Genomic DNA, 23,997 nt, shown 5'->3' with positions numbered 1-23,997 from the left:
TGCTTTTCTATGGGTACACACAGCTCTTTGCACCTTAAGGCATGTATTTTGCAGCCAGGTCCTTTGAGCACAAAAAGACACTGTAAGTGACACCTCCCTGTTATTGAAAATGGGAACAGTTGCCCTGCAGCATGCTGTCTCTGCGACATGCATCTTATCTGTTGTAAGAACAATTTAAGATCGAGCACCAGCGGTGGGACATGGGGACAGTGTGTATTGACAAAGGTGTATGTTGGTGGGAAGGGATGAGTCAGAGCAGTGGTACATTGAACTTTTCTTAGAGTCTGTTGTTTTCTACTTTGCCTAGACTGTCTATGAGGAAGCTACAGCACATTAAGTACAGTCATTAAAGCCCCCTGTTTGCATCTTTTGTCAGGCTTTCCAGATTTGCCATTGACTTTCTATATGTTGTGTGTTCTCACAGGGCCTGGGGGCAGAGAGTAAGAATCTGTACCCCTTCCTTCTTCCAGTCATCCAGCTGAGCACCGACGTTTCCAAGCCACCGCACGTGTATTTGCTTGAGGACGGACTGGAGCTCTGGTACGGACACAGATGTTCCACATGCATATAAGATACACGTTTACAAGTTACAGAAAAAACTCCCCCAGGCGGACGTTTATGGAGCACTTGGTGATCTAATTTCCTCCCTCGCGCTTCAGATCACGCTCACGTACACACCTACACATCCATACTATGACTGTAGCCGTCTTTATCTCTCGTTTTTCCTTTTCTCTGTCGCTCAATTCACTCATGATTCCTTTCTTTTTTTCTTTTTTTGGTCACATTAGTCATCAGCTTCATTTACTGGCTCGCGCCGAGTACTTACATGGGAACCAAATGCAGACACTTTGCAGATGAGTAGCAGTAAATGGGCGCACCATGACATCTTGTTTTAATTTGATTTTTCACAGACAACCACTAGGTGGGCGATGAAGCTGTTGATAATTTATGTGGCTCACAGTCTTGCCTTTATGTTGTTGTTTTTGGGCACATGCCACTTCAAAGCCATCTCAAGAATCTGCTGCTAAACAATGCGCTTGCTTTTGCTTTTGCAGAGGGTTTGGTTCAGTATAAGAGAATTAGCTGGGTTACCTTTTGTTTCTCTCCCATCATGTCTTTGCTTTTTAACTCCCCCCTTAATCTCTTTTTTCTGTCTGTGCGGAGCTGCAGTGCTGAGGATGCTGTGTACGCTTGTAGAGCAAAGCCACAGTCCTATGTCTCTGTCCTCTCTTTTATCCTGCCTGATAAACAGCTGTGCCCTAAATATGTATTTGCTTTGTTTACAAAGTCAATGTCATTTTCTCCTGTTTTTATCTTTTATCAGGTGGTTTTCCTGTCGCTGTGTCTCTGTGTCTGTCTGTCTTGCTTTTTTACATTAGTTTGTAGAGTGCGGCTACAATCAGTCATTCACCGTGATTTTTGGGGGATTTTGTTTTCTGAGTATGGTGAATTCATGGCATCTTGTTTTAATTTACAGTAGATGTACAGAGTTATGCAGCACTTCTTTTTATCAGATTTATCTGTCTCCTGAGCAAACCACCAACATTGCTTTTCTCTGCTTCCTCATTTTCCCTTTCTTTTTTTTTTTTTTACACCCACCTCATCGTTTTTTGAGATGCTCATGTTCTCTTCTTTCTGTCTCTGTAATTTGTCCCACTGCATTTCTCTTCCCATTTTCTTTTGCCACCTCTAATCTATGTCTTCTGTACTCCTTTCTCTCAACTTTCCGCAATTTTATTTTTTATTCCCCTCTTCCTGCTGCCCCCCCTCATATCACACAGGTTGGTGACTTTGGAGAACAGTCCAGCCATCACCCCCGAGCTACTCAGAATTTTCCAGAACATGTCAGCTTTGTTGGGTGAGCATACATGAGATTTCTTTGTTTGCTTGTCTTTCAGTGGTGTCTTGTGTGTGCAAATGACTTTTTTTTTTCTTTCCCCTCTTGAGTAACTTCATGCATTACCATATAAATTGAATTAGCGGCTGAAAAAGAAGGTATCACAATAACATCAAGAGTGATACTACGATGAAGAATTTTGCATAGTTTGATTGGGTCAAATAATGGTCTCCTTTGTGATAAGGAATCTGTGTGCGGTTCAGAGGAGAGAAAGCATTTCACATCAAAACAGTCTGTGTGACGGAAAAAAAGCCGCAGAATCTGAAGGAACAACCTAATGTTATATGATCAAATATTTTTATGCGCTGAAACTCTGAGAATGAGAAAAGAAAGTTGATGCAATCCACGGACATGGACTTAATTTTCATAGTTTTCTCACTTCAGGCTCGCGTAGCTTGTAAAGATCACAGTTGTGGCTTTGCAGTAGCCTCAAGGCATCAGGGCCACTACTCTGCGTCTGTAGGCAGCTGTGAGTGGTGGCAGATTGAATGGAACTGGCTGGATGATTTATCACAGGCCTGGAGCTGTGGGACACTTGCAGTGTGTAGAGGTGTGTGTGTGTATGTGTGTGGGACCTTCAGTGTGATGAGGAATGGTATTGATTTGGTGCTTCAGCACATAATGAGTGAGTCAAACTAATATGAACACTGGTGTAGCCTGATTGGCCTACTGGAGCGTTTGATCACATATAGTGTGGATGGGGAATCCATGAGATACAGAAGAGCAAAGGACTCAGGAAGACAGTCACAGATGGATGAAATGGAGGAGGAAGGATTTAAAGAGGATCCAGCCAAGTGGAGGTGGGGGGGGGGATGACACATAAGGAGGTGGTGGTTGAAAATGAGTGATTTTAAGAAGTGATGGCAGGAAAATGAATGCAGGAGAGCGAGGTGTGTTCTGAGGAGCTTGGACATGGATGGATGTAAAGATGAGAGAGGCGCTTTTTACTCCTATCTGGTGTTGAACAGAAAAGGGAAACAAAGTCAATAAACAGGCTTTTACAAAGCAACACAACCCGTCGTGTTAAATTTTAGATGAGTCACAGACAGTTACACAGAGGGTGCTGGAAGGTGACGAGAAACAAATACTGCAGCCAAGAAGCCCACAAAGCACACAAAAGCCCAGCAAAAAAAAAAGAAAGAAAGAAATGAATACTGTGTGGGGAATTCCTACGTTTGTACAAGCAAGGAAGATTATCCTATTAAGAATGGAAATAAAGTAATAGTTCTGGAGATTTGTCGAGCAATTAGTGCGCAGTGATCAGCTGCCATAATACTGGTGTAAGTGGCTGGTTTAATGACGGAGGAGGAGGAGGATTGAAGAATAGAGAAAATGGACAGATGGACGGAGGGAAATGAAAGATGGTAGCATGTGGATGGATAAGATGATGTGGGGTGAGAGATTGACAGATGGAGGTGGAAGCACAGAATCCAGGATGGAGGGAAACCATTTATCTCAGATCTGCCTGATACGCAATGCAGATATGAGCTCCAATTAGAGCTGCAACAATCAGTCACAAATGAATTGACGGCTGATTAGGTAATTGATTAATCAGCAAAGCAAAAATGCCTAATTTGATGGTTCCGGCACCTCAAATGACATAATTGGCTGCTGCATTATAGTAAATTCTCTTGATTTCAGTCATTCACAAGCATCTTTCACTGTTTTCTGATGTTTTACAGACGAAATGATTAATTGAGAAAATAACCTGAAGATTAATTGAAAATAAAAATTAAATCATCACATACAAAATACTTCCTGTGGGTTCGCTTGTTTTGTGCTATTAATATGTCTAAATACGCAGGACCGACTGTGATCAACAACACATGCCAGGACTAACAGAATAGCAGCTCTGTGTCGTCAAACCTGGCAACACAGACAAAATGTGGCTCTCCCCTTAATTGATATCCTGTTGTGCCCATGTCCATCTCAGTCTCTGTAACGTCATGGAAATAGGCTCGTTTTTCTGACCCGATTTTGCTTTTCTGTTATTATCATTTCCTGTGTTTGCTATAGAGACTTGTCACATTTCTCTCCTTTTTCAATATTTGATTCAGTGGAGGTGAGTGTTGCTTTTCTTTGGTGGTTACAGACACATTAAAGCAAAGAAAAGGAAAAAGCTTTCACACCTCTGCAGGTACAGGCTAACAGCATTCCATTAGGAAATAAAAAAAAAAAACAGAATGAGAGGCAAATTCATGCTGGAGGTATTTTGTCCCTTTCCCCAACATTTTGCTTTTTTGTACATCCATGAGAAAAATGTGAACTCCTTTTCAGCACTTTCCACTGCAGCATCTTCCAGTACTTGAACAACCTGCACATGCTCTGCTGCTGCGCCACATCATGCTTACTTATGGTAATACTGTTTGCCAAAGTCGTGTCAACCTTACAAACTTGTCATCTTCTTGTATTTAAATGCGCTCCTGTGTCTGAAATCGATTTAAGCTCCTTAATGTCTTTTAATCTGTGGTGGTAGTCGGCGCATCATTAACTACTTCAGCGATACAGGGTCTGTCTGAATAGAGGGAACATTTTCACCACGAGCTCCATTTAGGAGCTGTTCTTGAGCTTTCAATTGTACCATATGATCTTTATCAACAAGTTTAACGGAAGTGTTGGTTAAGTTTCATTTTTTATTTCCCCCTTTTTTTTCCTTTCCATCATATCAGGACTGATCGCTGAACCTCAGCGAATCAGGGGTCAGATTACCTTTTATCTCCGCCTCTGTAGCCCATCTCTGTTCTCCACATTTGCACGATTCTGTCTCCAGTAACTCCTGTAACAAGTGGACCTAAATGAACCCAAACCCTCTCATAAGAATCTCTTTTGTGATTTTTGTTTTTTACCTTCTTCGTCTTCCTCTCATTATCCCTTATTTTAAGATAATTATCTGCCATCAATAGATGTTTTCACCTTTAGCATTGCATCCGCCTGGCGGCACTTAGCACTCTCCCCACTCCTTGTTCCATCTCCCTGTGTTTCCGCTCCTCTTGTTATTGTGAAAAACACCTTTTTCTTAAGGCTAAGGCTACATTTGCACATTTAAAACACATTAATCGCATTGAACGTAATTAGGTTGTCAATGCAAGCGTTGGAGGGAAAATCCAAAGCTGCTGTGATGAAAGATGAACGCTCAGAGGTATGGTTGCAGGTCAGAACAAATTAGCACGCAGTTTTATAAACATTTGTCCTCTTAACACCGTGAACACAATCATGCATTCATTTACATAAACTGATGGAAATTTTCACAGAATAAATTAACTTGGCTTTTGTCTTTTTCGTCAAACTTTGGTCAGTCATCATCTTTGGCTGGTTTTCACCAGAATATCCATTGGTTCATTCATTTAGTCCACGGAGAGCAGCGAGGGGATGTGGGCCATTGAGGGAGTCTGGCTCGGTATGGTGTCACAGCTTGCCAGGTGTGTGGCCTGGCCTGCGTGATAAAGAGCCCCGCTCCATCACTGCTAAACTGGAGCAGCAAATTCCCTAATTAGAATGTCAAGAGCCTTGCTTCGGCTAAATTGTTAGACTAGCGGTACGCTCTGTATCACTGCCGTCACACTTTGAACTAGGACACATTTCAGCCGAGTATTGTGCTCTGACCAGCGATGACGGAGAGTTTTTCTCCTTGTTGGCCTCACACCGGTTAGTGTGAGCTAGTGATAGAGCTTTAATTAATTAATTAATTCCCATGCCCTTTGGAATTACTTTGCTGTTTTCTTGCAGTGTTAAGAAACTCAACACTTCTTGCTGTTTCACAGTCTTCCAGGGAACAGGAAGGCATAATGGCTGCTAAAGCGCTAGAGGGCCCTAATCTGAAACAGATGGAGGAAACGTTGAGTTTGCTTTAAAAGCAAAGAGCAGCAACAACAAATTAACACGACAACAGGAAAACACCAGAAACTAAACTTTGATTAAAAACAATGAGATTAGTAATGAAAGTCTGTCTCTATTAATGGGCCTGAGGCTTCATTATTATCAGCTGGTATGTTTTTTGTTTTTGTTAACCCTCGTTTTTGCTCCCTTCCTATTTTTAGTCACTGTGGGCTCGTTTTTCACTGTAATCTAGAAGTTCTGCGCCTCTGTGGAAACAGCACAATCAGGGCTTTACTCAGAAATGTCTTTTGTACAGTATCTCACAGTGATAAATGTCATAAATCGTAAAAAAAAAAAAAAAGAAGAAGAAGAGTGTGAGTTGTATTTCTTTGGTTTATTTTACAAGAATGGAAGAAAATATCTATATATACACAACCCGAGTGTTACCAACTTTGGAAAAATATCAAATATCTTTTCTTTTTCTTTTTAGCCCTTATTTTGTGATGAAACAGTCTCTTTTGTCTGACCAGCAGTGCAAATTTTAAAGACAATTATTAATTACAGTGATGTAAAACAGAAAATCTGTATCTGTAAAATCCTCCCATTTAAGATGGAACCAGTAAATGTTTCAGAGTTTTGCTTGACTTAAATGGCTAATGCATTAGCAAAGCAGTTGGTGATTAATTTTCAGCTTATCATTTCATACTAGCAGCCTGGCTCTCCGCAGTTGAATGTAAAGAAATTAGAATAGACAATTGCAGCATGACCTTGAAGCCGAAGTGGCTTTAAAGTAATAACAGAATGAAATTGGACCGTGTAAAACATTGCTCAATGAGCATCCCATCAGTTAGCAATTACTGGTGCTGCCAGAGATTGGTCCGACCGTCCCACAGAGGTCAGTGATACTGTACTAAGAGAGCTTTCAGCCTTATCTTTGGCTTGTGAATGCTCTGTGAAGAAATCACTAACATTCCTCTGAATGTGGTCTCACAGTGAACTGCCTGGCTAAGTGCTCCATGCATCAATCTGGACATCTCCATAAGAGGACGCTTTTTTATTACAGCCCTCTCAACCAGACGACTGGACTGATTACAGCGATCACAGATGTTGGACTTATTTGGCTGTATTTAATGCAGGGATGGAAGAAATGTGAATAACGTATCCTGAGATTTCATGATATTTGTGGCAGTTTATATGGTGTAATTCTGTGAATAGTCTACACGGTATATTACATTTAGATTCTTTGTTGTCTAAATCTATAGATTTATTCACCCCCTTCAAACTTGAGCTGCTGTTGCATCAACTTAAGAGAGATTTCAGACTTTTCCGGTGCACAGGGCTGTGAGGTTTCTGCTTTCTAATCATTGCTGTCATCTCATGCATGGGGGTTGCTTCTTGCCACCTCATCAGATCCCTTGCTGAGTTTGCCTCGCCACTCTCAAGCATGATTGCTCGTCCACGACTTTCCAGAGGCCTAGAGCACCACAGGGAGTTGGCTTCTCATCTTGCACCTATAGCTGTCGCTCCTGTTGGCCATGTTGTTTTTAAATGTGAGTCCTACAGTTTGTCCTTTGTGTACAGTAAAGCTTGGTGAAGTAAGCTGTCTCCACAGAGCTGCAGGGCTCTTAGAAAAGTCTTTAAGGAGTCTAGCTTTAATAAGGTAGCTATGCAGGAAGCAAGAAAACATTGTTGACTTCACTCCAGAAGTTTTCTTCATTTACAGGTCTTGAATTAAAAGTAAACAATAAAAATGACCATCGACAGTTTTCTATTTCCTTTAATGCATTTTTGCATTTCATGGCTGTTAAACCTCCAACCTCAGAGCTTTACTCAGCTCACATGGTTTGTAACTGGCTGTCCTTGTAGCATAAGTACAGATTTTGGCACCTCTTCTTTTATATCTGTTAACTTTCCTCCCATTGCAAATATTGTCAACTCCATCAGATACAATGAAGCAAAAATTGTGGTGGATGATGACCAAAATTTTAGCTGTGTCCCCAGCAACCATTAGAGGCCCGTCAGAGGCTCTTATCACAGTCAGATGTGAGGCTCGTTTTGCTGTAAATGTTGATAACCGAAGCGGATTGTGCAGCATATGCCGAGGGCTATGAAGGATGTACTGACTAAAGCTTAATCAGTGCTTTAGCAGCTGTTTTTGGGACTATTTGATTAGAGCAAATGATGGTGTGTGTGTGTCTTTCTGTGTGTGTGTGCGTAGGGGGCGGTTGTTTCCCCACTTGCTGTGCCTCTGTGAAACTCTAATTGCTTTTATAGCATTGATTTGGCAAAACAGCTTATTCTGTTTCAGACTAATATTCCAACAAGAGGTTTCTAATATTTTGTCCATGACTGTTAACATGCACGGGAGAACAAAATATTAAAATACTCTTAAAAATAATTCAGTCCTATCCGAAGCCAACTAAAGCCTTAAAAATGACTCACACTCAATTTAACACTCGATAAAACCATAATTGAGTTCATAACAAAAGTAGCATTATGGCAGAGTGGTTGTAACGGGTCGCAGTTTTTAGAGTTCAAGCCCTATTGTGTTTGTGCCAGTTTAATATTACTGTTATTATTATTATTGTATTTTTTTATTTTTTTTTCTGCCACTGCAGCCAATTGCCATGAGCTGGAATGAGCTAGAAACTGCCCAATCTCTGGAAATAACATTCAGGTGCTTCCCAAGAAATATGAGCCCCATCGGTCAGATGGTGGTGCTGTAATTAAGACCAAGAAATTCAATTTTGGAAAGGCCACACCCCTCACACCGTCAGGCCAATTGACTTGAACTTGGACACACGAGTCCGTCTCAGTGTGCTCCACAAAATCTACCATGATGGATTTTCTGCTGTCTTGAATTTATTTGAAATATCAATACAACTTGTTGGATTTTGGCCCAAATGGGTATACATACAGCATTACAGGACGGAGATACACTTTTCTATGATAAATGAGCAAGATTGGTTGAAAAACATGGGAACTCGTTAAGGATTTGTCCAGTCATCATTAATGTGAGTATCTTCAGGCTGTGTTTTTGCTCCTGGGAAAAGTATTAGCCAAAATCTAAAGTGCCATATTCATTAGTGGAAGTGGGCGTGGCCTGTTATATATTTGCTCATTAGTTAAAATGCCTTTGAGCGATCCTGATTAAACGCACTGGAGACAACCCGCACTATCTCTCGAAAGCCGCTCGTTGCTGCTTGCGGCTTTAATTTGGCTGATTGAGGTGCTTTCTTCTTTTGAACGTGAAAAGGCTTGAATCCAGAATTGCTGCTTGTGGCTTTAATTGTTTTCACGTTTTTACGTTTCATGTTGTTTTGTTTTTTTCAGTTTTTTGAGCACTAATTGTATACTTCAGGAAAAGTATCATTTTGCTCATTTTAGTTGGTGAGGATGAAGATGAAATTTTACAACTGTAGGATCTAAATATGTTATTAATTGTATTATTACAGTTTATTTCCAATGAACACATTGTGGAAATTTAAAGACTGGTCACAACGCAGAGACCAGTAAGGCCTTTGGACCAACAATGCAAAGCCTACAATTTATCAGGCTGTCACATTGCTGCAGAAAAAGAAGAAGAAATGCAGAAGTTGAGTCGCAGCAAATCCCTATTGTCCCGGCCGTATTAGTGTCGCACTGAAAAAGTATGGGGATGCTGTGTGGAATTGGAAGTGAGTTTTCTCCCAATAACCATATGCAGTGTTATTCTGTCAGGATGTTTGCATTCATACGTGGACACTTGGGGAGCCTCGGGTTCATTTGCAATAGCGAGGGGAGGAGAAGATGAAAGTCTTATCAAGTCCAGGCCTCAGTGCTCTGAGGTGCCTGACCCACCTCAAGCCCAGAATGAGAATTCAATTCATTTTTCCTCTTTATATGAATACTTGTACCTCTCCCTTCTCTTGTATTGCTATTCATACAAAACTCTACTTCAGAGGATATTGCAACAGTATGTGTACAACTTATCAGCAAGGCATGACAGTGCTTGTGGTTGTAGTGTTATGAAGGGCCAGAGATTGGAAAGCTGTCAAAAATATGTATTTGCTTCCCTTCTTTCCGTAGGAATAAAAGCGAATAGAGTGTATATAAGTTTGCATGCAGACAGAAGCTCATGTAGTTTTGAGTAGTAATCATGTTGCCTCACTCAGGTGGAATAAAATGGTTGACAATAGGCAGAGGCACAGAGTGAAGAGTAGCATGAACTCAGACCTATGTTTGTGTTGGACTGACACTGTCAGACATAACATGATTCTGTGATTTGAATCGAGGGTTGATGGATGAATCTTTGTCCAAAAGTTGTAGTATTCCCCACTTGATAAACAGTTGTTAAATAAGCCTGCTGGTCTATTATGTGATGCCACAGCAACAGTGAGATGTCTGAGATCTTTTTGGCATTCTCGGAATTCCCATCTTGAGAAATTGTCACTTACTCTAAGGTCAGTCTGGCAAATTAGTGTATTTGTGTAAGCATGCAGATTGGTGTTTTACACTCAGGATAAAGACTCCTTTTTTCCCCCACTGACACACAAACTGCACAACCGATACATGTCTCCTAAATTGGTGATCATCCTTTTAAATATGCGTAGAAAACAACGAAAAGTTTCTTTAAAAGGTCAGACGTTTCTTGTTACAGTAGACGTACCCTCAGCTAAAGAAGTGCAATAATAACCAGGCTGTCCAATGATTAAACCAGTGACGCCTGCAATATCATTTGCAGAAAGAAAAAATACAAGTAAAAAGATGAGGAATCAAATGAAGTAATACACAAAAGACTCTTAAAAACTAGGGCAGCACTAGCCTGTAGCACATATCCAGGTGGAGCACACATTTTGCCAAATGAAATAAACCAACCAATTTCATTTTTTATTTTTATGTCACTGACTCCTACTACAACCATCATCCTCATCCAACTCTTTCAGAGTTTTACATGTTTTCTTTTTTCATCCTCTTGGGAAAGATCAAAGTTACTGCAGCTGGTAACAGTATAGTATGTACAGACAAATACTTTGTAACAGCACCAGTCACTTTTTTTTCCCGGTGTCTTCATTTCAACCTCACACTTCATTCAAGATATAACATTTTATCCCATTTGTCAGCACATGCTCACACAGTTTCCCTGCAGTCTGAACTGCAGTCACCTTCTATCTCTATGTGTGTTGGCTTGTAGCTCACTCATAAACGTCTTTTTCCATGTTTTGTCATTCTGGGCTTGTGGAGACCTGCTGATGGCATCTCGTCTCAAACCGATGATATGCTGATAAGCTGTCGCTGGAGGGTTGCTCTGAGAGCTGTTCAGGTGTACAGTATGCCACCAGCTGGAAGCCACCAGTGGTTTAAAGCCTCCTCCTCAGTTTGTGTCAGTGACACAGTCTTGATCAGAGTTTCACCACAATATGAATGAGCTCCTCAGGTTACTCATACTGTATCCAACTTCTGCTTTTAGCTCTCATACTTTGTGATCTGAAGATGTGAGATTAGTGTGGTATAAACTGGTATAAACCATTCACCTGCTGTATTTATGGTCAGGTCCCATGAAGGGAAAAGACTTACTCCTTAATACTGTATACATCGTCTTGAACACAGGAGAAAAATGTTTGTGCCAGTGAAATCATGAGGAGTTGCAGTATTGAGGTTGCACCCTCTATTGAATGAAAATTTTCCACCTTAAAGTTATATTTTACTTACTCAACAGCAGTGCCAGTTGGAGTGACATTTGGGGCACAAAACACTAAACTTGGTGGGATATCTGTTTACATAGCAAAACAGCATCGAAATGCCACCGTAAACCTCTCGAAGTACTCAAACAACAAAGGTATCCACTTAAATGCATAGTAGATCCCAAATGTTGATTTTTGTTTGGATTGTGCCAAATAAAGTTTAAACAAATTTTCATCTGATTTGAGGTGACTATATACTGAAAATATGTCATTTCCCACTCGAAGTGGATTTTTTCTCCTTCTTCATTTTACAGTAAACAAAGTCTACTTTAAACAAGGGCAGCTTGGTAGATGCCTCTTGTGATATTAAGTGAGAGAGAAAAAAATGTAAATGCAATATTGGTGCTGATTATGCAGCCTCTTAAGTAAGGTTTAAGAAAAAAAGTTGCACTCTCACACTCTTTTCTTCACAGTTCGCAGATCTACCCCTTAATGGTCGTTAGGAGCCGTTGCAGCGTGTGCAGACGCAACAAAGAACCATGATCATTCATTCACCTCCTCTGCAGTGCTGCGGTCCTGTCATGCTTTCCTTGTCTGATGGCACTGTGTGTCCTTGTTCACCTACTGTTAAGCAATCTGTCGCCTTTGCTTTATTCTCAAGAGAAATGAACGGCGTGGCCTGACCGCAGGAGAGCATTTGTTGTAGTTGAGCTTTCATCTTTTCCCTGTTTACTCATGATGATACAGTGTGTGCTCAAAAGGACAGTGGAAACAGCAGAACAATTGCTTTACTGCACATTTGATGTCGCTTTGACTTTTTTGACCATCACTCTTTGTTGTCACTGCTTACTCCTGTTTTTGTCTTTTGTAGCCGTTTGGATGTTGAAAGCAATCATTGTCTTTTGTTGACCTGCACTGACATCCCCACATACTTTATGTGATCAGCGTACTGTTGCTCCATAGCATGTCTGTAGTGTTGAATATTGATGTAGGCTGATATGCTGACTAAATAGACCCCTGGAATATGTTATGCGCCTGCGCAGATAACAGATGGCAGCATACATTATCTTCATTACCTTGCTGCGGCTGGCAGATGGCTACAGAGAACATATTCCGTACATCAGCATTAATATCACCTGTATGAACCAGCATGGTCAGACTGGACCTCCTCTATTACTGCTCACCAGTGACTTCTAATCGGCTCCTGTGCAAACCTTGATAAGCATACGCTGTGTTTCTGAGAAGTTTAAGAGAGGTTGAAGTGCTTTGTGAAAGTCAGATTCAGAAAGTTGGTTGTAAACTTTAGCTCTTGAAAGAGACGGTATGGTTGAAAATAACATCTCCCAAAGATACTGCACATGTAAGCTTCTGTACAATAGAACAACAGGACAGTGCCACAGAGGAGCAATGCATTAGACTCATAACATAAATACATTGGGGGTTTCAGGTCTCTGATTACAGGGTTTCAAGTAAAAGATCACCCAAGTATGCACTGGTCAGTGAACCATGTGTTGCATGTCCATGTGTTTGTATTGCTCTTCTTACTTAGAAATTTAAATGGAAACAACTAGTTTGTTGCCTTGGTTGACTTTAAATCGATTATTCCCAACCTTTGCTTGTCATCCCTTAATATGAAGCAATGTGTTCTTGCAACCTTTTTTCACAAGAATGGACTTTCTGTCATGAGCAATCAACCAAACGGGTATTTTTCCTTCCTGGAGTGTTTCATTTGAAGAATATTTAGAGGTTCACAAAAGTATAAGCGTACAGCACATTGCAAGAAAAAATACTTTCCTCTGATCACCCCTGAGATTTATCTTGGGATTCCTTTTGTGAGTATTGACCTCTTTAAAAGACAAACATTGCAAAAAGTTTTAAAAAAACCCTCAACATTATATATGTATGTGTTCATAGGCCGGTGTATCCACAATATTTGGCACCTGTGTGCATGCACTGCTATCCTGGGTGTTAGAATCGGCTTCCCTGTCAACTTCTATGAAGTAAACAACTATTCTTGGTCTGCGAGTCAGCTACACTGTCAGCCAGTATTACTCTCAAACTATTCATGCATATGTTAGTCTCGGTGTATGTATAGATGCTGAGTGGGTGACTGTTTGGCCGTGAAGGTGTGTGTGTGAATGTTTAGTTCCCGTCTGTCCATCTTCCTGAGGAACTGTCTCAGGTCTTTGTCTTTTCTTCCTCACCGCTCACCTATCTGTGTCTAATGTATAAGTGGTTGTCTCTGTATGTGTATGTGGCTATTCTAGGTGACCTTCTGTTACCATGTCAGCTTATATCTCTGTCACACCTGTCTCCTGCTGTGTAAATGTTAGTTGTCATTTAAAACTTCTTTTCTTTGTCATGTTTTCTGTTTGTCATGATCCTTCTTTTTGGGGAAATAAGCTAGAGACCAAAACTTTCTTGTACCAGGCTTTACATGTGTATTTCTGCTGTAGAGTTGGGCATTTTAATATGGGGGTCTATGGGGATTGACTCACTTTTGGAGCCAGCCTCAAGTGGCCATTCAAGGAACTGCAGGTCTTGGCACTCCACCTAAGCTTTTATTTTTCACCCCTGGAGGTTGCAGCTTGGATGGGACATGTTCTCCCTCAAGGATGATAGCTTTGCCATCTTTCTCCTCTCTCCCACCACCTCCACTGTGTCGAGAGGGCATCCCAGGACAGATCTCGCCTAGTTAGCGTCTGCTAAATCTCTTCCTGTCAGCAGCTTAGATGCCGCCGCTCCAGCAGAACACTCCATACAAGATGGCAGGTGCCACCACAGGGTCAATAAATGTCCTCAGGAGTGCACCTTGCACTCCAAAAGACCTGGGTCTCCTCAGCAGATTCACTCTGCTCTGGCCTTTCTTATATAGTGCATTTGTTTTGTTAGTCCAGTCTATTCCAGTTCACTTTAGGTGAACACCCTGGTACCTGTAAGATCCCTTTACCTCAATGTCCATTCCCTGGATATCCAGTGGTGTAGGAGGAGAGTGTTTGCACCTGCAGAAGTCCACGACCAGGTCTTTGGTTTTCCCTGCATTAATCTGGAGGTGGTTCCACCAACACCCGTCCCTTTATCAGTTCTCTGTAGTGCCTGCCTGTCCTCAACATCTGTGATGAGGCTGACATTTGCACAGTTGGCAGAACTTTTGCAGGTGGCAGGTCGCTGATTTGTGCCTGAAGTCTGTGGTGTTGAGGGTGAAGAGGAGGGGATTTTCTGGAAATTTGGTTAAAAGTTGCACTGCATTTGAATCAAAACCCAGCTATTGTATTTCTGGGTGGCATTTCATCCGCTCTCTGACTGTAACTCCAAACCTATTGCAAGCAATTAGCTCAATGGTGATACATTGGCTTCAGACTCCAGCGTGTACACACACACTTACTGGCCAAAAGTCAATTCTTTGCCCTCCAGCCTCCAGTGTGTAATTATCTGCAAATGGTCCAAAGTGTTAATATGTTTAGTAATGTTACCTTGAGGCCATCTTTACTTCTTATTGCATTACAATATCTGCACAAAATGCCTCATGGTCAACTTTTTTTTCTTTTTCTTTTCTTTTTTCTTTTTGTCTTTTTCTTGTTTTTTTCCAAAGTGAATTGTTGTTTAGGTTACACTTGCTGAGCTTGTTGGAGCGTATCCACTCTTTTATGATGATAAAATGGCCCAGCTTCTTTTGTTGCTCTTTTACAGCAGCCTTTGTTGTCCCCTTGAGTTTATGTCTCTGCTGTTACTTTATCCTTAAGTTATAGCTCCAGTTTAATCCTTTTTGAATGTAGTCTCACGAGCTATAACCTCTTTACCCCTGCTGGTTATGTACAAATTAATTTTTTTTTTAATGTTTTTCAACTCAGAGCAATGCACCAAAATGAGGAAAAAAGAAAACTTCCTAGGCATTGTATATGCAGCAAATCCACAGATTTCATCCAGCACTGTGATGTTAAGCTTCACTCTGTCTTTGTTAACATGAGCTTAGATGGCAGAGGTCAGACAAACATCAGAGACAAGTAGAAACTATTTAATGCTGGGATAATGATGTTCCAGAGGCAACGGCATGCTTAATAATTTAGCTTGTAGGTCTTGTTAATAGATCCTCACAACCTCTTACTGTTGCTGACAGATAAGAGGCCACTTGTAAAACTATTGCTGCAATACACATTAGTTGCATCATGGATATGTTGAACGGGATGGTTGAAAAGAGCTCATCTAGCATTTTTTTTTTTTTTTTTTTTTAAATCACCATGATGAGTCGGTTTTGCGTCTGTTTTGTGTGTTGAATTTCCTTCAGCAAAAGAGCAAACCTAGATGCCCTCAAGAGGATGTTTTAATAATACATCAGAAGAACCTGCTCCAGAGTAAAGAAACATTTGTCCTTGATGGGATTTTCGTGGACGTAATAATTACTCAAGTTGAAGTTGTTGTACACCATAGTAGTATTCTGTGAGCTTAAAGCAAAATGCATACTACACTTTTTCTTTCTCAGTTTGAAGTGCCTCATTCTCAAAGCTTCGTTTGTTCAGCACTAATATTGAAGAGCATTGAATGTAACCCCCCCCATGTACTGCTCATGTGTTATTTGTATGCAGTTATGAGTCACGGTGGATGAAATTAGTATTTGTTTCCTTAACCGCACCCCGTAAACACCGAACATTTCCAAAAGTGAATGTGTTCAGTGAACAAAGCCGGTAAGACCATCCATCCAGTACGCAATGCATTCTGAATTTGTTTAGCAGGATCATTTGTCAGCCAATGCCTTTGTGCGTCCTGTCTGCTGGCTTTTTTTCTGTCCCTGCCTGCATCCATCAATTCATACCTTTTCTCCAATTTGGTGAAGTGCAACATCTGATGTTCTGTTCCAGAGCTGAGCTCCGAGAACGTGCGCACCTGCTTTCAGATCGTGAATGCCTACATATACTTGTCTGCCACAGAGTTCCTGCAGGTGAGACATGCGCACACACACGCACACACACACACACACACACACACACACACACTGAACATCCCCTTGTGCATAACAATTTATTTTTTCACAGAACTATGCAGAATCATTGTGTCGCTCCTTCTGTGATCTGCTGAAAGACATCACGAATGAGGGACAGGTCCAAGTGCTTAAGGTACTGTCACTCCATCCCTCAGACACACAACTAAATTACTTCTGTTTATTCTCTGTCTCTATTTTCTCAGGGTTCATTTTTTCATCCTCCCTCCTTAAGCTCCACCGCAGAGTTTGTTTGCTTTGTCTGTGCGGCCCAGTGAATAGCAGGTGCACCAGAAGTGCCGTATACACAGACACGCAAACATAAACAGACACAGACAGGGCTGCATGTGAGTCGACAGCAGATTATAAGGCAATAAGGAGGAGCCTTGCTATTCTCATTTCTAATTGCTCATTTGAGAAGTGCGTCTCAAACAGAGGGGACCTCAAACAGCCTACTCTTCATCTCTGTCTGGCCACCTACCTTTCATATCTGAATAAAGCTATTAACTAAAGAATGTAATGAACTTTATGTTACTCACAACTTTCTAAATCCCAGTTATTAACAAAGTTTGATCTGTTCAACTCATGTTTTTTTTTTTTTATAGCAATTTGGTATCTGACCACATAACAGCGTCAAAAGTGCTCTGATAAAGGTAGCAAATGTCAGTCATTTGAGATCTGGTATCAGCTTTGGTTTTGCTGCATCTTGTCTGTTGACTATAAAGTACATCTGGTAAGTTTGATATTTAGGTAGCGATGATGCCATTATAATGTCAGAGAGGCTCACCGTGTCAGTGGAGTCTTTAGTTCAAGGGCCTTTTTGTGATTAGTCATGCCAAATCTAACCTCGGGATGAATTGTCATGTCTCTTGGTTTCCTCTTGGATTTAAGGTTGGTGTGTATGTGCGCACGTGTCACTGCACATGTGCCTCTGCATGTGTTGTCCTTAGAGCAAGCTGCGTACGTACTGTCTGAACTGCTTGAGTAGTATTTATATACAGCTTTAGCTGCATAAAGCTCAGTGACATTGCTCCACATCTGCTGCTGCTAATCCTTTGTTCTGAGGAAAGGAGGGCCAGCAGACAATAACCCTGTCAACCTACACAACACGAGCACCCCGAGGACAGAGACATCGGTGTAATCAGTATGTGTTTCTTTGAAAAGTTCATATGCATGATATGCAGACAGATATAGCATCTCGCCGCCTGTCTCGGAGCTCTGCGTTTGGAGCTGACCTTTGAGTTAAAGATTCTCATTTGAGGCTTTAATTTGCGAAAATGCCATTTTTAATGTTAGTGTTACATCATCATGTTGGTGTGGTCTGGAATTAGGCTGCAGTCTTAATTGTGCGAAGGATGGTCGTGATCCTTTACTGGTTTGGATCCAGCCCTGTCCTGTCAGATTAGTTTTCTTGGATAGGTTTATACATTTTTGTACAACTCAGGTATATTTCTGAACATCAAAGCAAGGACATGTTTCGCTGAACCTCTCTGAAATAGAAATGTAAAACTGAATATTATAACCTTCATGACGGCTGTCGTACTAGATTGCATTAGTTTTCGCTTGGCGCCACAGTAACCGCTGTGCTTCTGTCACTTTATCTTTTACTCTGAAATTTTTCTTTAGTCATATTATAACTTTATTTATTGGTGCTGTACTTAAGCGGTTGATTTATTTATTTTTTTTCAGTATTCTTTTTATATCAGTTTAATGCCTGATAGAGAGCTCATTCAAATTTCCTGGGAAACTAAAAGTTAAGGTGCTAACCTTGCCTGCCACATAGTGTAGGTCAGACCCTTAATTAAATGGAGGATTTTCTGCACTTTTTACTATCGCTCCAAAAATGAAGCTCCTACTAACTTCCTTTCACCCCGATATGTCCTCCTTAGTGATCTCTTTTCATCGTCCTGCATCTGACCCTTACTGTTTCCCTTCCGCTCGCTCCCTCTCTGGTTCCCTGCCGATGTTTCTACCAGTATTTTTCTCCTTGCTACTGTTCCTTACTCCCCTCTATGAGTACCGTCTCTCATCCTCCCTCTCCCTGTGTCTCGGCAGGTGGTAGAGATATCTTTAAAGGTTAGCCCCATACTGGGAGCCCACATGTTCCAGCCCCTGCTGCCAGCTGTGTTCAGAGGTATTGTGGATGGTGAGGTGAGTTCTACCTTAAAATCTTGCACATACCTGGACTCGGACTGCATAAAAGGACCTGAAAAGTCACACTACCTGTCGTGCATTTTCACTCATTTTATATCCTCTTTTGCTGAATGTTTAAAGATTTAACATCATTAAACCTTAAAATACTCACTTAATGACAGAATCGTGCTGTATGTGCTGTCAGGAGACTGTATACTACATTTATTGATCATCTGCTCAGTTAAAGGTCATAAGCTGTCTTTCCAGGATTCTGCTGTGCCAGTGAACCTGTCTTCTTTTCCCTAGTCATGCTTAATGACCTTTGGTTAATGTAAAAGCATGTTTCTGCAGCTGCGGGTGTGATTGTGTATTCACATTGTGCGTGTGTGCATGCGCATGTGCTTGTATTGCACAGAGATATCCCGTGGTGATGTCCACCTACCTGGGAATCATGGGCCGCGTCCTGCTCCAGAACTCCAGTTTCTTCTACTCACTGCTCAATCAAATGGCCTCTGAGTGCAGCCAGAAGGTGAGACACGCTCTCGTTTCCGTCTTCTCACAGACTCTTTGAATGTCTGTGAGAGACATCACTGCAGAGTGCCAGTTTAAAAGGGAATCATTCTCAACGAGGCAAAACATAATGAGCCAAGGAATTACAAATGATTACATTCTCAAGTCCTAAAGTTTACAGCTGTACCCCCCCCCCCTTTGAAACTCTGACATTGTTGTTCTTGTCTGACCCAGAGCAAAATTGATTTTGTCTCGTTTTGACTTTGCTGCCCTGAACTAAATAAATGAAAGGCCTAGAGATAGCTCTCTAAGTTGTCACTCCATCATCTTCTTTTTTGATGATGAAGGACAAGGCAGGGAGGTAAATGAGGCAGAACAAGCAGGGAAGGTCAGTTTTGCTGACTTTTATGACAGTGGTAGACACATTTTTAAGCATTAAAATAAAATCAGTATACTGTGTCATGAGTGGTCAAACACAGACTTTATGTCTATCTTTATGTCTCCCTTTTTATGTCTCCTCTTTCTTCCCTGATATTAACTCTCCCTCTCTCTTCTCTTTGGGTCCATCTCTCTTCATCATCTGTATCTCTGCATCAGATGGACCAGTTGTTGGGCAGTGTGATAGAGATGTGGGTCGACCGCATGGACAACATAACTCAGCCTGAGAGGAGGAAGCTGTCATCACTGGCTCTGCTTTCTCTCCTACCGTCTGACAACAGGTGAGAAACATTTTTCATTCATTTATGTGCAGATGGGGCTTTGAGCCGGTGAAAAGTGGGCAGCATCCACCCTGTCAGCTGTCAGCTGACATAAGGGCAAATAAGGGTGAAAACAAATGATTTATTCAGCTTTTGTTTGTCTTTATAGACCGTAGTTGGAGTTATCTTTCTGTGGGAGAACTGTGGTTCTTTATGTTTTGTCACTAATAACAGAAAGTATTAGCTGTTTTTTTATAGCTTGATCGATTTTCACCCTATGGCCACAATATACTGCACAAAATCAATAGCTTCATCATGTTGCTGTAACACCATATGAGTGCCAGTGACATCTGACAGCGGCACAGCTCACATGTGCATATGTGCACATTGCAGGCAGTGGGCTTTTCAGACATGCTTTACGTGGTGCTTACAGAAGGTAGAGACACCCAATAGAACGGAGGCTGTCCTAAAGGGACGCTAACACATAGTTTGACATACAACCACACAAACATGTTGTATGAGTTTGTGTTCTGATGTGCTTCTACTCCTCTTTTACTTAAAGCCCCAGTCTATAATGAGATACATGCAGAGTGATGTAAGGTTTTCATTTGTAAATGAGCAGGGTTTTTTTTTTTATCAAAGGCATGAGACATCTCCTCTGTGAGTAAGGTGCATGCCTCCACTTATGCCTGCGTGTGTGTGTGGGGGACCGCAAGTACAAGTGTTGTCCACAACTTGTTGAATTATGGTGCAGAGAGGCAACACCATCAGAGGGCAACATCTCCCAGCCATGTCACTGAAGAGGCAAACACACACACACTCAATACAAGTTGGCTTAGATCAAAACGTCTGATATTGGTTAGCGTAAACATTTTTAAGGCTGTTGACTGCAGTGCCAGAGAATTTCCACCGAAACCGTGAACTTTCCCAACCAAGAATTCATTCAGCTCTGTGAGTTGAATCTGAGATTGACAGTGACCAGAGTATGTAAGTGGGAGAGTACTCGGGATGATGGTGAGTGTTCAGATAAGCTCAGTGGTTTAACCTGATAGGGGAGTTTGCACAGAGCTTTTTAATGGGCAGCCATTTAAAAAGCTCTGTGCAAAGTCCCACATCATGTCACGACACTGTATTGTGCTCCCACGTTTGTTTATGAATACTAGACGAGATCAGATACCAACATTTTACAAGATGGAGAAGGCTTGCTCTTCTCTTGCCTAAGTCATCACACATGAGGCTGTTGTGTACACCTACGTGTGACAGGTGCACAGAGAAGCCGTGTGGCAAACTTTTAAAAAAAAAACTTTTCTTCACTTGCTATCAAGAGTTTTTCTCATTCGATTTTCTAAGTGAAAGTTCTCTTGAAGTGGTTCAAAGGAGTCACTGTTGAGTTTAATGATAAACTTCTCTTGTTTTTATCAAGATTCTGGGAAGCTCAGTTTTCTGCAATCCAGATATGGTAATGATAGATGTAGACAGACATGAAATCCTTTGTTACGCCCCCATCCTTGGTCTCCAACAGCAATTGATTATGACAGCCTCGGCTGGTTAAGTGCTGCATGACAGTTCAACTTCCGTACATACAGTCATGACAAAAAAGGGACGAGGTCCATATTTCCCCTTAATATTATCTAACAGTACTTTTTGTATAAGATGCAGGAAAGTGTCTCACTTTAAGTTAAAATCATGGGTAGACAATAAACCTCAGTAACAGTGAAGCAATGTGAATCATTGCTCCTGTGTAGACCAGATAGGTGTTATAATTAGATATGTTGTCTTCAAGATTTCGTGATATTGACTGAAATTGTATAAAGTTGTTGCAATCAAAAAATAGCACCATTTTTTGGGAACAGCAGTACCTCATTTATCATAAATCCTTTGTGTTAAAATTCTGCTAATACTACTAATACTACCACTATTAGTAGTAGTAGTAATGGTGATGACATGTGCATATACATTTTGATGACTTTAAATATCTTAAATTTTAACGTCTTATGGAGAAAATGTAAAGCAGCATTATGCACTCAGTTTATACAGCTGTACAGTGGAGCGCAGAGAATTTGCTTTAAGGCATAAAGCGGCATTGTTAGAGGGCTCTAAAACAGCTGCAGGCTTATGATACACAGGAAAGTATTTGGTTTCTTGTTGCTTATTGTTGGATGGGACGCTTCACACTGACTGGTGGACCAGTCAAAAATGTCACACAGGAGATATCGACCTTCTTGTATAAACCTGCAGTTTGTGTCTGCTTCATTTGAGTGGGGGATGAATAATTTGTCCAAGAGCTGTTGTTGCTGTTACAGTACATCTTATAACAGAATATACAATAGCTTCTGTCATTGAAAATAGATCTTTTTGATCTATTTTTTGATAGATCTTTTCTGTTATCAGATGATTGCATTGTTCATCTCTGTTAGATAACCTTGTCATAGCCTCTGACAGATGTTACTTTTTCACTTCTTACACTTTTCACAGTTTGATTTTTATTGAATCTGTCAGCTACTTTTTTACTCACTGGTTTCATTCTTTGACATGAAAGTCCTGTTTGTCCTTTGATAAGATCTGCTTCTTACTTTATGAAACTTTTGTGCAATGTAAGGACGCTAATGTTTCACTTTGTATTTAACATGCACAGCCATGAAGTCATTTTCACAGAAGACTGCTTCAGTCATCAGAACCTCTTATTCAGCTCTTTCTGTGTGTACGTGTGCGCCCACGCATTTGCATGCGCGCGTGTGTGTGTGCATTTGTATGTGTGTGGACCAGTTCATCATCACTGTCAGTTTGCTTTTTGATGGCAAAGCTTCTGTTCAATCATGTCAATATGTAACAAGAACAAGGACCTTAATGAACCAAAGCACGTCTTTCTTCCGTGCATCTGCTGCTCTCACATTTTGCGTAGTCATTATATGCCTCCTCGAAGTTGCTACATCATGTTTAGAGGTATCACATATTCTTGTTGCAGTACTTTTCGCCTCATCAGAAGTTTTTATTAGTTATATTTAATTCAAACATTTGATCTGCTCCGTTGGCTCATGCTATTTGTAGCATAACACAGACCACAAATGTAGGTTGTAATGAAGCAATGCTGCACAGCCCATCAACATTAAGCACACCCAGGTGCAGCTTGCATGCATATATATATATGCATACGTGTGTGCATTCAATTTTTTGCATGTAATTGTAAATAAATTGTTACTAGTAAATCAAGCTTATGCAATTCCTTGCCTTTAATTTTTCTTATTCATACACATATTTTTAGAAATATATAGTTTTTGAGTCCTTAATTGTTTGTTATTTCTCAGTACTGCCACAGAATACCAATATATTTAGTAGCCATGAAATGAATTGCATACAGCACCGATCTTAACCATCTTAACTCCTGGCATGAGGTATGCACTTGTTCTTTGGCTATTTAGGATCCACTCTCATGATCAGTGATGCTTATTTGTAATCCATTTGCAACAAGTCCAGCTGGAACATCTCCAATATATCCAGTATTACTTTATGCCTTTTTTTCAAGTCAAGAGGAAGTGTGATCTCTAAGGAGTTCTGATTTTACCATAGACCGTTAATTTGTATTTGCCAGTGAACACAGAAAAAAAATCTGAATCTAATATGATGAAAAATTTAATTGCTGACAGAAATTCAGCCCTCGGTTTCTCCGATTAATGCACTGCGGGAAAGAAATTCAACCTCAAAATGTCATTTTATGCGCAGCCTTCACTGGTCACTCCCTCCCTGCAGCCTCTTTTTGTTTGAGTGAGGACGACACAGAGACACTTAACTCTGATGAGGACTGCTGCGACTAGTTGGTCTTTGCACGCAGCCCGTCAGCTTTCAGATCATGTTTCCACTCCCGTTGATTTGGATGGCGGGCACGAAGCAGCAGCGCTAGTCAGCCATTAGAAGGTAATCACTGGAGAGGTGTTGGGCTGGATAGAATTAGAACAGACAGACATGTGTGATAAGGGATCTTTAATACTATGCCTGCATCCAGTTGTTGCTATGGCTGCCAATTTCAGACTATTATTAAGAAATTTAGGGCGGAGGTGTTCAGTGATGTATTTCACTCACCCAGGATATTTGTGGTGAAGTGTTCCTGACTGAAAGGAACAATGACTTAATATTCACCTGGACAGGTTTTCCATTCTCTTTCAGTATCAGAAATTGCCTTCAGTATTTATTAGCCTTAAATATACATTTTTCCTTACCTCTGTGTCTCATATACTGGGTTTTGTACTGTATATACTTGCTGGGTGACTGTGCATGTATGCATGTAAATTTGGAGTAGGATGGAGAGAT

At 40.9% G+C, this 23,997-nt stretch overlaps 1 protein-coding gene across 1 annotated transcript in view; it reads left to right on the top strand.

The window, feature by feature from the left end:
• The window catches only part of ipo11 (importin 11), a 112,377-nt gene that overhangs the window by 59,451 nt on the left and 28,929 nt on the right, over positions 1-23,997 (top strand). The window contains exons 21-27 of the mRNA XM_076730814.1: positions 425-540; positions 1,782-1,858; positions 16,233-16,312; positions 16,407-16,487; positions 18,407-18,502; positions 18,900-19,013; positions 19,592-19,713. Coding sequence (XP_076586929.1) covers positions 425-540; positions 1,782-1,858; positions 16,233-16,312; positions 16,407-16,487; positions 18,407-18,502; positions 18,900-19,013; positions 19,592-19,713 — 686 coding nt within the window. The remainder of the gene's footprint in view (positions 1-424; positions 541-1,781; positions 1,859-16,232; positions 16,313-16,406; positions 16,488-18,406; positions 18,503-18,899; positions 19,014-19,591; positions 19,714-23,997) is intronic.

Source organism: Chaetodon auriga, chromosome 5 (assembly GCF_051107435.1).
Source record: "Chaetodon auriga isolate fChaAug3 chromosome 5, fChaAug3.hap1, whole genome shotgun sequence".
Classification (NCBI taxonomy): Eukaryota; Metazoa; Chordata; class Actinopteri; order Chaetodontiformes; family Chaetodontidae; genus Chaetodon; species Chaetodon auriga.
Note: the sequence above shows the minus strand (reverse complement) of the source record. Positions and strands in the feature narration are given on the sequence as shown.